At 38.8% G+C, this 13,588-nt stretch overlaps 1 protein-coding gene across 1 annotated transcript in view; it reads right to left on the bottom strand.

Moving 5' to 3' along the window:
* CSNK1A1 (casein kinase 1, alpha 1) overlaps positions 1 to 13,588 on the bottom strand; it is a 37,639-nt gene that overhangs the window by 20,924 nt on the left and 3,127 nt on the right. The window contains exons 2-4 of the mRNA XM_010002064.1: positions 13,475 to 13,583; positions 12,527 to 12,633; positions 131 to 257 (exon numbers count right to left, since the gene is read on the bottom strand). Of these exons, the coding sequence (XP_010000366.1) occupies positions 131 to 257; positions 12,527 to 12,633; positions 13,475 to 13,583 (343 nt within the window). The remainder of the gene's footprint in view (positions 1 to 130; positions 258 to 12,526; positions 12,634 to 13,474; positions 13,584 to 13,588) is intronic.

The following is a 13,588-nucleotide window of genomic DNA, read 5'->3' as shown; positions in this document are numbered from 1 at the left end:
TGTATAGGTCAAGTGTTCACTCAGCTGTAGAAAATACTGCACAACACATTATTTAACCCACTTAAGAGAACCACGCTGCACAAAATATTTTGGGGTTTTCCAACTTCCTCCCAGGAAGATGTATACATACCTGGTCTGCTAACATAAGTACTGTTTTCATGGTAAACCTGCGAGAACAGAAGTTGAAGAGGTCTTCAAGGCTGGGACCAAGAAGATCCATAACTAGAACATTGTAGTCTTTTTCTTGACCATACCACCTGCAACAAAGAAAATAACCCAGTGTTAGCAGGAACCCTAATGGAACCCAGGATACCATTAACCATCTTGGTTGCAAGGGCACTTTATTGCCTAGTGTTCAATCTTGAAAGTTATCTAAACACTAGGACTAGTAGTGCCTTATTTTTCCTGGTAATAAAAGTTTGAGGACAAAGCAGAATACACAAGTTGGCAAGGGTGTGTGCACACATTTAATCTGCCCTTATGAGGAAACTATTACACTTAAGTAACGACTAAAACACCAAACACACAAAAAGTAATAAAAGCAGAAACCATTACATGTCAATATACTGAGGTGTGTGTACAAAGTCTGAACTGAAACTCATCTGCAGGACACCTTACACTCCAATCATTGCTTCCTACGTTAAACTTCACAGAAACATCTTTAAATGCTTTAGACTGTTTTCAGGTATAAATTTTCTGCAATAGACCAAAACAGCTCATGCAGTTAACTCGTATACTACCTCTTCATTCATTCAAATCTAACAAATGGCAATCAAGTTCTACTATTCTATCAGGTAGACGATAAATGCTCTTTAACAGGTTTTCAACATCAGAAGGGGAAAAACACTCAGTGCCATAGAAGTAAATATACAGATGTAGCAATATATCAATAGCAGTCAGACTGTGCTATACACCCTTAAATGTCTGATATTTGGGACAAAAAATTAAATGTTACCCAATGCTGCGAGGCCAAGCAGAAGGCCTCCCATGCATGTTTTTCTTTCCAATCCATATCCAGCATTTCCATCACATTGTTGCCTTACGTTATTTGCAACTGGGGGAAGAATATTTCACTACCTAAGCTGCCTGTGAAGACCTGGAGTCACACCCTTCACTTCTGCAAATCTCAGCTGTGATGGACACTAAAAGACAGAACCTGAATATTCTTCTCTGCACATTTCCAATATCTGCAGTTAAGTGAGGGGTGTGTGAAAAACTCTATGAAGCTGTGCTGAGTACTAGTACATCACTGTAAAGATTCAACACCTTATTGATCAGAAGGCTGCATTCTGCTTTTGCTATGCACCTAGTCCTTAGGATAAGGACCTAGTACTGGGAGTCGATGGATAGGGCACTGACCAGCTCTCTCCTGGAAGAGGCTTCAAGTTTCCAACAACTGTGGTGCAGACAAGACACACTAAGAAAATATCCCATAAGAGCATGTAGATAAAAAAATAAAAATCAAGATTCAGCTCAAACACAGTAGTAGCTGGGGCTTAAAGACCTGTAAAGACATTTTATTTCCACTTTAGGCAATGACTCCCAGAGTGTAATGCACAGTTGTCTGGAAAACAGCTACCACTGATAAAGCCAACAAATTCCTTGGTACTCACAGGATTCCAAGCTTAGCCAGGGTAGTAAAGTAAAATGCTTACAAAAAAAGCAGACAAGATTCTATATTTGTATTTGTTTCAGATCTACTGGCCCATACCTTCCCACTGTTGGGATTCTAGTAGACAACAAGCACTTTTATGAATTTTTTTACAATGCATTACAAAGTTCTATACAGACTGTGGATCATATTCATCATTTTACAGGTCAGCCTAGGACCTTAATCCCTGCCCTACACAAAAGGGGACGCAGAATATGTACTTTGAAAGCAATAATTCAAATGAAATGTCAAAAAACAGTTTTTCTCCAACATTCTTATGTTCATACTTATACTGTTAACTAATATTTATCAGTTTTGCCTTCTAAAAATTAACTGTACTACGATGTAACAAAAAAAACCCCAAACACCAAACCAAATTACAAGTGACTCAACTGGGAAAGCACGTTGCCAATATTATTTGATGAAGTCTGTAATTTATGAAGAGGTTAATATTCACACTGCAACCTGACGCCAAGCTGTGAAATGTATGCATGCTGAAAAGACTTGCCTGGCTAGGCCCTTTTAAGGAGTGATCAGCAGCTAGTTCCAACTGCTGGAGAAACCAAGAATAGTATTTAAAAAATGCAATGCGGAGATGGAGAGTCAAAATAAGATGCTATTGAGAAAAGTTCTTAACTAACTACAAAACACCTTCAGTTGAAGAATTATTGACTATGCCTGTATATCTACTTCTTGGTTCCTACAAAAGTCACCTATGCAAACAGCTGAGTAGTTTTGACAAAGCTCTATAAACAAATTGATAGGTCACAGTTGAAAATGACACATCATGGTCATTCAGATTAATAAAAACTGGACCAGTGACTTGCCTAGTTATTCTGTCACATGAAATATAAGTTTGCTGTGAAAAACTCAAAAGAATAATTAATGTAAGCATTCTAAGGAGTAAACCAAGATCTAGATAAAATACCACTTTCTTCAAGAAATGGAAGTTCAATTCAGATGCTGAGTGTAACTGTTCAGCACAGTAATGGTTCAGTGCCCAAGAGACTCCAGTATAAAAGAAAAGGATCAAAGATCAGTCTTCAACTGAGCTAAGAAAATTTAGTTACAGCATCACAGAAAAAGTGAAGCTGATGAAAAGTAAGCCTACCCTGGGAGCTATATTTTAAAAAGCATTTGGTTCCTCTGTAGGGATCTCTCTGCTTAGTAAGTGCAATAATTCAGGCTGATTGCACAACCTCCACTTGGCCTACTTCTGCATATGCACAAGAAAATTTTCATCTCCTGATCATTTTGCACTGGTGGAAAGCAGAATCAATTCTGCAAGACAAGGTTTTAACACATGAACTCCTAGCATTTTATTTTTATGTTCATCTGCCTGTAAATTCTCACAGAAGACTGAACCATCTATTAATTTCACTACCAGCAACTAAAACATCTGCTAGGGTAGTGGAGTAACTTGTGCTTTATTTATTTTGCTAACACTGCACCTAAGTTTCCATTTCCCTTGGAACATTTCCAGGGAAAATGGGATTAAGAAGTAAGGCTACTCCTGTCCATTCAAAGCCTAGTAGCTGCTACTACTAGCATCTCTGAGTGAAAATGTTTGAAGTTTTGGCTCTTCTCAGGACACCTTGGATATGATATATAAGAGCTTGACAAGTCCTCCTTATTCCTATATTAACATAATCAGTGTAAGAAGCAGATAAGCACACCTCTTGGATGAGCACCAATTCAGAGCACTTTGGCATGCAAGTTTTACCACCACTGGGCTAAAATGCAAAACAATTTTGAATTGTTTTGGCAACAAACTGAACACAATTTTAAAAAGCTGGTGTCTCAGTGAAAAATCTTCAAAACTTCTAATACTGTGTCAGCAATAAAAGACAGAATATTAGTAGTTCACTAAGGAATGAACCATACAAAGCCCTTGGCAAGTGTTAGATGACACTAAGCATCGCAGAACACAAGTGTCCCAAATGTCAGAGATTTATGTTCGTTTTTTTCTTCAGCACACCTGGAAGTATTCCATCTCATACTGAAGGAAGCAACAGTAGCAATACATTTTAAGCCAGCAGAGTTCTTGGAGGGGAGTGAAAAGTGGGAGCAAGAGATTTACCTACTTGACAGCTTACTTGGGTGGGTAATGACTCTACATGTAGTTACACGTAATGTATTATTTCAAAAAGAAAAGGTAAATTACCAGACTAAGAAAACTTGTTATTTCTCTAATTTATTACCACAGTGCTGTACAACCCATTAGGACACATTTTCTAAACAGATAATTTTGATTCTGTAATACAGGTCCATTTATCTCTACTTATGCCAAAATACACACAAAGTATGGATTATCATCAACTTCCTTGAAAAAGAGCACTAGATGATCTTACTGAATGCTTACAAAACATTAAACAGTATTATTATGAAGAGCTAAGAGTTACCCTTGTACAGTGTAACACTAGCATCTGATAGCACTGTTCAGAGCCCTAGTCCATACTCAAGCTGTAAGGCATGCCACAGCTCACGTGATGCATGAAAATGCTTCGTCACTCTCCCTTGACCCATCCGTTTACAGCTACAGATCAAGTTACTACAGATTAATTGGAATACAGCAAATATCCTTTATAAAGCTTTCCTTCAATGCATGGTTAAAGTTTGAACAGTGACCTTAAATTGACTTCAGTGACTTATCTGACCAAGACCTACCACGTCAACAAGTTTCCAAATCATGTGGTTTAGCAGCCCGATATATTGCCCCTGTATACGCACACAGCCCAAACCTTCTGTAACATCCTCAATTTCAGTATTTGCAGCTCTATGCTAAACAAGTGTCACATGACAGTACTTTGCAAGTATTTGGTTTCCAAATCCCATACAGCAAAGCAGGTATGATGCAAAATAACGTGACAAGTAAATGTTTTCTTAAACTCATGTGTGGTGTTGTTTTTTTTAATTCCCTTGACTAACCCTGCACCAAACTAGTACTGATACACATCTAGCACTTGACAGTTACTGTAGCCAGGCCTACCCAAACTTAAAATCCTCTTCTGTTTTCACAGATGCATCTTTCAAAAATCATATTATGTCTATTTCAGCACCTGCATATTTTGTAAATAATGTCAATGTCAAAAGAAATGTTTGAGAAATATTTGTTAATAGTTTTTATTTTAAACTGAGAAAATTTTTATTTTGGTTACTGGAATATTCTCCTCACATTTAGTGTATCTTCCTTTGAAATGGTCAAACTGAGTCCAGTTAGCAAAGAGAGGTGAGTGAAGGGCTAACAATTTAGATACAGCCCATTAGTTTCAGACTACTGTACCATTTACACAATTTTAGTAGATAACCAGCAGTTTCATCCATTACAGTGGCATTTGTAACTAAAAATTCCCATGAAAAAAAATCTCAAACTCAAATGAAGATTAACTAAATTACTGAAAAACTGTACAGCTGCTAAGAACTGGTAAAGAAGCCCCAATTCCCATGCATTCAGAACCCACGAAGGCAAAGGCATTGTCACCATGAGCATAACGATACATCATTTTGTCTACAGTTTTTTTATACACAAAACCAGGACATCAGCTCTTTGTCACAACTGTACAAGACTATTTTGTTCCAGCCTAGTAAAAGCTCTCCTCAATCAACACCTGCTTTGCCAGGTGATCTATCCTCCACTAAAGGCTTCTCTCAATTCGATCACCAACTATTCCAGTGGAGGCTGTTCCAATCTGGAATTACAAACAGGACTCCAGAAGGTCATGCTTTTGTGAGACAAAAAAGTATCTCATAGTGCCTCGCTGCAAGAAGAAACAGTGCTTCTGTTACAAGATTCAAACAGTTAAAGCTTTAGACTTCCAGAAGCCTCTACAGTCACATTCAAAAATAAAAAGATAACCAATTCAGACTTCTGACATTACATAAACTTTTGCCACTGTCGTAATTCATGGTATGTGACCCTATGATTACCCTGTCCAGTCCTATGCAATTAGTTTCCCACCATTTTGGCTTTCAAACACCAACTGGAATAGTAGACATGACAAAAACTGGAGACTGTCAGAAGAAGTAAGGTGGTTAAAAAAGCTATTAAAACAAAATGTGTACAGTGAAAGGCAAGTTGGAAACAACTTCTTATTGGAATTACCCAAGATCACCTTGTTAGTACATTCGACTTGTCAGCAGGCACACAAGGGTGAATATCCAAGTCTGGAAGGCCTCATGAACACAAAGGATTCAGACATCCTTCAGAAAACCTAACAATACTGAAGTGATGAACACTCTGGAACTGTACTCCATTTCTGAAAGCATTAAGTCACTCATTCTAACTGTACTATGCCTAGTATTCTGTACTAAGCATTAGTCAGGTGATGTGACAAAAAAGAAATACAGACCTCCCTATAATCACACAGCTCTAATATCAGGCATCTCTGAAAAGCAGTAAGTAATCCAAATGAGTAGAAGTGCAGGCATTCTAAAACAGAAACTGTGAAGCAATCAGTATTGATGTTTAAGGCACTGATACACAAGTCACACCACCAATATTCATAACAGAGTCAAAAAACAGACTTCCAAGAAATATGGGAAGGTGTTGACTCCTAATCATGTATTCAAACAGCTCAGCAGGTCAGCTATGGAGTTACACAACTATTTTTCATAGATACAAGAGGACTGTAATAGGTAGAAGGCTATTAATAAAAAAACAAGGAAGAAATAAATGGGAACTGACTGCCTATGGGTACAAGTATTTATCTTTAGGAAGAGAAGCTCTCGCTCTCCAATGAAAGAATCATGAGCACTGTCATGCTAACCTAGAAAGTTTTAACATTGCACCTGACTGATTCACAGAAAGAACAGCATGTTGTCTAAAACAGATGCTGGATTGGGACCAAACTGGTCCTTTTGGTCTCATGTTCTTGATTTCTCAGGACAGACATCTTGCAAAAAATAATGCTTCAGACAAATTGGGAAGTATACTCAATCTGTAAAAATATATTAATTTGAGTCTTCACAGATACCAAAGTAACACATACAAGTAAAGTAATATACCCTTACAAGATTAATGTCTAAATTGCCACGCATTTTATACTTCTAGTTTATCTCTCCTTAAGCTGGAAAAACACTTCCTGTTAGCCAGCTAGGAGTAATATAAATGAACTTAACATAATATGGCATGACTGAAATACTGAAGTGGAATATTTAGCAGATGTCACCTAACGTTAGTTGCCATGGTGAGTATGAATTAGGCCACCCAAGTACTAAATAAAGAAACAGCAATGAACACCCTACGCTATGAAGTTAGATAGACTCTATAAATAAGATTCTGTATCATTTTTTGTGCAGTTATGAGAAAAATATGAATACATTAAGTCTGTCAGTGCAACTCATCTCCCAAGCAATACAGTCATTTCACTCCTCTAGTGTTATGTTGCATACAGACTTCCATGTAGCTGACTAGCTGTTTCACTAGCTGTTTAGTGAGGTACATTAACACCTGGCAGGAAGTGAGAACTTAAGTCAACTTTCTTCTATAAAGTCAGAAGGTTCAGTTCAGTTGAGAGAATAAGCCATTAATCTCCACCACCTACAGGAAACACCACTGAGGAAGTTTCAATTGTACCAAATAAGAGTAACACTGAAATGAAACTGTGTAGTTTTGCACCTGATTCTGCAAAGGCTGACCTATGGCAAGGAGGAAAAAAAAAATTAAAAATCAAAAAGGGACAGCATCCTTTGTTTTCAAACTGTGGTCTCCCTTGGATGCTTCTAAGGAGTCCACAAAGGCGAATTAAGACCAAAGTTTATAGATTGTTACAAAGCACAAAATAGACTTTGCTTAAATACATTGATTCTCTCAGCAGAAAAAATTTAGGTATTAAAAGACAAGCTTTGAATTTTACTTTGAGCTACCATAACAGGAGGCTTCTTCTTATCTAGCAGAGTGTTCTGCCCTTCAGCATGCAGCCTTAAGTAATAACATGAGACTAATTGGAAGCTCTATTGCTAGAACTTTCTTCCTTATTACTCACAGACCTAGATGAAAGTATCAGTCTTACCAACGAAAGACAACAGAAAGCTTTTCAGACTTGTTCTGACCTTGAGCTTTGGGTCTGGATTTTGGGTTTTTTGGCTGAGGGTTGTTTTGGGGTTTTTTTTTGTTTGTGGCTTCCGTGGGTATTTTTATGGTGTGTTTTTTTTTAATGCTGCAGAAAGTTATTGGATCATACTTTGAAGTGAGGGTGTTTAAAAGAGGTGTATTTACAGATTTTTTAAAGCACTGCTTAAGGAGTTAAAAATTAAAAGTGCTCAAGAAAAAAATCCATTGTGACAACAACCCTAAAATTACCAAAGCTTGACTATGTTTTTCCATTGCAAGTATTACTTAGTGAAAATGATTATGTGCAGTCTGCTATTAACAAATTAACCAACAACACAGCAGTAAATGAACAGAAGAACAAAACTTGTAGATGCTTTTATAGATTATGGTTTTTTCCCAGAATCTTTAAAATATGGTTCATGTTTTACCAGATTGCAGGAAATAATGATTTTCTCAACATGAAAATATTTTGCAAGGACTTACTGATTTGAAAAGTACAGAAAGGTAAGGATGTACTTGTACACATTCACCAGGATCTTGTTCCTGCTCTTAAGTGCAACATTTCTAACACATCAGCAATAGCTACAGCCAGTTCCAGTATTTACCATTATTATTATAGTTATTTGCCATTTGAAGCTGATTACAACAAAAACAAGACATCCCAATGGTACTATCAGGTTTAAAATCTGAAGCTCACTTTTCTTTCAAAAGTGTCTGAAAACGTACGGAGCAGTAACCTTTCCAAAGGATACGAACAATAGTTGGTAAACACCATAAATGGCAAAAATCAAAAGTGGCTGTCACAGATAATTTGAACAATTGTTTTTATCAAGAGTGCTTTAATAGTTACACTGTGAACAAAACATACAAAAACATCACAAGCACACTTTGCTTCATTCCTCCAAGACAGAACCAGGAGTTTGGGAATAAAGGTAGATAGTCCAAACTAATAGGATCAGTGCCCAGTTAACAAGATTACAGCTAAAAACGCTTTGCCAGTGGAAAAGAGAGCAAAAAAGAAAAAGACAGCTGATGGCTGAGAACAATGAGAATAAGCCCAGCAGAATACTGCAGACTTTGCATTGTGTCCTAAAGGCAGATCAGACTGTTAGAATGTTAAGCTCGGTTCAAGAGCCTTTTGTGAAAAATGAAGGTAATAACTGACTAAAATTTGTGTATTGAGAACGTACCACAGATTAAAAACCTGAAGAACATTTATATAAGGTTTTTTGAAACTTCAAGAAGTTTAGGAACTTTGTTACTCTTCTAGGAAACAACAATGAACAGCAAAGTCAAAGATTTGCAAGTCTAAGAGGGTTTAGAATATTAAGAATAAAGACATTCCAATCTCAATTTTTCATATTTTGTGCAAACATGTTCAGTTACAGTAGGAGCACCAAGGTGTCCTGCTCATCCTCTGTGACAAATAAGATTCACAGAAGATCCCATAAAAACAGTATTAAAAAACATGTAAGACCAAAACTAAGATTCTGTTAATCAGCTTTCTTGCAATAATCCAGAAAAGGCCATCAAAACAATCTTAAAGGCTATGCAAATTTGTTCAGTTCTAGGTAATTTAAGTGACACTCCAGATATGGGTGGTGAGACCCTGGCCCAGGTTGCCCAGGAAAGCTGTGGCAGCCCCATCCCTGGCAGTGTTCAAGGTCAGGTTGGATGGGGCTTGGAGCAACTTGGTCTAGTGGAAGGTATCCCCATGCAGAGGGGGTTGGAACTAGATGATCTTTAAGGTCCCTTTCAACTGAAACCCTTCTATGACTCTATGATATGTTGTCTTATTACTGAGTTTGAAATAACATTTTGAGGGCTGAACCTGGTTTTAAGAACAGGTGCCCGAAATGAATGAGTAATTCACACCTCACCTATTATTTCAGCTTCGTGAGTCAAAGAACCACAGCAGACCACTTTAGTATGGCAAAGCCAAAGACACATAATGCAACTTCTAGTAAGTTGATCTTGGTCACTGAATTACTTAAGTAGATGAAAAGTAGGGAACAAGTCCTTCATTCTTAAATGAGGAATGCAAAATAACATGCCCGTGTTTCCCAGGTGCCTAGCACTGAAATAAAAATGCTGCTGAGCCCAACTTATCCAGCATGGAAATGGGAAAAGCTGAGAATAAATCCTTTATTTTCTATCAAATGCTGTTTGTGATGCTGCTGTTTCAAGGTGGCACACTACAGAAATGTACTGAACAGTACACTAATGTCCTAAAAGATTTTCCTTCAGCTTGCTTCATCTTAAATATACTGAGCCAAGAACAGCTTATTCCAACTTGACACTATTACCATTATAAAACAATGGTGGAACCCGAATTATCAATTACACATGCAAAGTGACCTAAGTACTCTCATACATTCTCCCAGCTTAGCTGGTGCCAAAAACACGTCAGAAAAGCCTGGATTGTCTGAAGCAGTATGCACAGTAATTTCACTTTGGTCCTTGCCTTTAAAATGACCTACTCAAAGACATATCCCTGTTAATCACCTCAGAGACACATAATTTGGTAGGTCAAGTTCTCCCCCTCATACTCAGAGTATGATTCCACTTCTATTAAACACATAATTTAACATGTCACAAAAACTGTCCTGGGTACCCTGCTCAGCTTCCTCTAAAGAAGATAAAAAAAGCATAAAAATACTATTTTAGATTTCTTCAAGCATCACCGGATGTCATACAGCAAGGTAAGCAATAACAGAAGCCTAGTCAAAGAAGCCATCAAGCAGCATCTGGTGCATACAAATAGGTTTAAAATCAATGCTGCTTCTGAATAAAAATTTTAAAAAACTATGAAATTTTCTTTTTTCTAGAAAAATGCCACAAGAGGACCTGAAAGACTTTTCAGACTCGTTGACATTATCAAATAGAGCACACACCTTTAGCACTATATGCCTATTAATCAATTGGAGTTTTAAGTGATTGCCTCAGTTGTCCATTTATGGGGGGGATGGTGGGAGAAGGAAGGAAGGGTGTGTTACAGAAAGGTTGTCGATCCTCTGTGGTGGTGAGACTTCTAAACCACAGTCACTGGTTATACAGAAAACAAAGTCAGACACAAGAATGTCAAATACAGAGGAAAAAACAACTTCAAGATGTCTGCTGTAATTGGAGCTAGAAGTTTCTCACCATGCAAGATTACTTCCAGTATTTCAGCTTTAAATGAAGCACTCTCACAGGGCATTTTAATCAAATCCAAGAACTAAAGAGTAGTTCACTTCTTTTACACAGAAAAGTTGAAAAACTTGCAACTTAGGCCTCATTACAGTACCAAACATTCATTTACACTTAAAAAAAAAGTTGAAGAATGCCTGCTTTTCAAGCTTTGTGATGAAACACCTGATATCTGCTTGCTTTGGCTGTTTTCCCAGTTATCCTTGTTTTAGCACATATTATACTGTGTCAGCTTTCCAAAATGCAATTTCTGTTCTTTCAACTGTAAAACAAAGGCACCCATTTAAGGAAACTGTAGTCGAAAATAAAGATGAATTCTGTTTTCGTATAAGTAACTTTAAGCTGCAAGTGTCATGCTTAATTCAGGTATGTTTATTCTGTTCCTGTAAAAGGCTGTGGTGAATAAGGACAGATGGCCAAGACAACACTTTTTCTTCCACTACACAGCTCCAGCTTACATTGAGGACTACAGCCAGTTGTGTCTGGGGGTAGAATGGGGAGGAGGGGAAATACTAACCTCAAATGTAGTCGTTGGGTTTTGTTAAAATTAACACATGATCTAGAATATGTCATCTTTATGATAATACAACAGGCCCTACAGGCCACTACTGATACAGGTACACATAGAAGAAAGTTAGAGCAGGGTTAACAGACAAAATGGAATCTGCAGTTTGACCCAATATCTAAATTTAAAGTTTCTGCAGCTCAATCAATTTAATTCCTTTATGCCGTAGTGCAAACATACAAAATAGTAACTTCAAAACAAATACTAACAAAGTTTAAAAAAACAACACCTTCTTTTACAAAGTCCTTCTGAAGAAAACTCGAATTTCATTTAATCAAGTCTGATTCAGAGATTCAGTAGTTGGGAACTAACCCAGTAAAACACCTCAGTAATCTGAAAAGAACTCCTCCTAGAATCTGCTGCACCAGTGATTTTCTTCCACATCAGGACGTTATTTAACACTACTGAAAGTTTCAAGCAGAAAATGAAACAAGGAAGCCATATAACAAGGAATTGGTAGGGATTAATCTTAGCACTTAAAACTGTATGGCAATCCTAGTGACGCATCTGTTGCGGGAAACAGGGGCTGCCATTTCATTCCTGGTTGAGGTTCTCTGCAGCCTCGAGCCTTGCAAGCACATAACTATGAAAGGAAAAGATACATGCCTGAGCACGTCCCTTGTCCCAACACGAGAAGGGGGAGGGTTAATCACGTCCATCCGCCATTTTCTGAGCGGAGGAGGAAGACATGTTGGAAGAAAAAAAAAAAAAAAAAAAAAAAAAAGGAAAAAAAAAGCAGCAACAAAAGAAAGCAGCCATTTCCAGTACCAGCTCCAAACTCTCAACCTCATCAAGAACATCGGCAAGCAGTCTCACCATTTCTTCTACTCACAACAAGAATTTATTACAGCTCAGGAACTACTTAAGATCTCACTTTCAAAGCACAGCAGGTACAGGTAAAAAGACAGTAGGTCGGTAAAAGATACTTAACTAGTTGGATATCTTGGCAATGGAGCATTTTTCCCCCCCGACAGCCCAGTCCCTCCCAGAAAAATCTCTTTTTAACGGCGTTCATCACCCTAATGTTTAAAAAAAGTCACTGTACTGGCATATATAAAAGGATTCCTACCGTATATGTGGGATGCCAACTCCTCCCTGCAGAATCTTGTATAGTTTGCTTTCATAGAGCAGCTGGGGATGTCTAGCCTTCTGAGACTCCAACTTTACAGCAACTTCCTACAGTTAGAGGGAACAAGGAATCAGAGCAGAGTGTCCACCAAGCACAGCCTTGCCACTGAGTCTTATGGGGCACAGTACTTCAATATCCCCCACACACCCCTGATGAAAATGCTTTGAGGCACAGTATTTTTTAAGGTCTCAGTGCTCAACGTTCTGCATTCTGTTGCATCTTCAAATAAAATCCATATCTGATGATTTGTACATAAATATCCATCCCAGGTCATGAAACTGAGCTGGAGATATAAAGCCTTCAGATCCACAAAAGCGAGGAAGAACATACGTGGGTGTTTCTTCTTTACAGCTCAGAGCCGTGAGGGGGAGGAAGAGAAAAAAAAAAAAAAGCCATACCAAGAAAAAAAAAGAGCTGAAGAACCAGGGAATCTTCTTTGTTTCAATTACTGTCGGTGAAAATGAGATAAAGCATTCCCCAGCTAAGAGAGAGAGGGGAACAGATGATTGGTGGGAGAGGGGCGACTTTGGCCACTCGTTAAAGACACAAAGTATGTTTTTCCACAAACGATGGTCCCCTCTCCCTACCGCTCACAAGCCAGCTCAGCAGCCACGGCGGCAGGGCTGTGCTGTGGGAAGGAGCAGGGCCGCTCCCCGGGAATGAGGGTCCTCGGAGGTGGGGGGGAAAGCCCCTCAACCCCGGGGGATGCGCCTTCAACCCCCACCCCGCCGAGACGGGGCGGCCCGGTGCCTCCCGGGCAGCGACCCCGGGAGCAAAGGGGGTCACACCCGGCGGCCTCGGGGAGGGTAACGCGGGTCTCCGCTCCCCCCCCGAGGTGCGAGGGGCCGCACAAGGCCGGGAAGGCGAAGGAGTGAGAGCCGCCCTTACCTCCCCGTTGGTGATGTTGATGGCCAAATAGATGTCCCCGAAGGAGCCCGAGCCGATCTTCCGCACCAGCTTGTATTTGCCTCCGACGATGAACTCGGCCTTGGAGCCGCTCGC

This window comes from Chaetura pelagica, unplaced genomic scaffold (genome assembly GCF_000747805.2).
Source record: "Chaetura pelagica isolate M959 unplaced genomic scaffold, ChaPel_1.0 scaffold356, whole genome shotgun sequence".
Taxonomy (NCBI): Eukaryota; Metazoa; Chordata; class Aves; order Apodiformes; family Apodidae; genus Chaetura; species Chaetura pelagica.
This window is presented reverse-complemented; position numbering and strand designations above follow the sequence as displayed.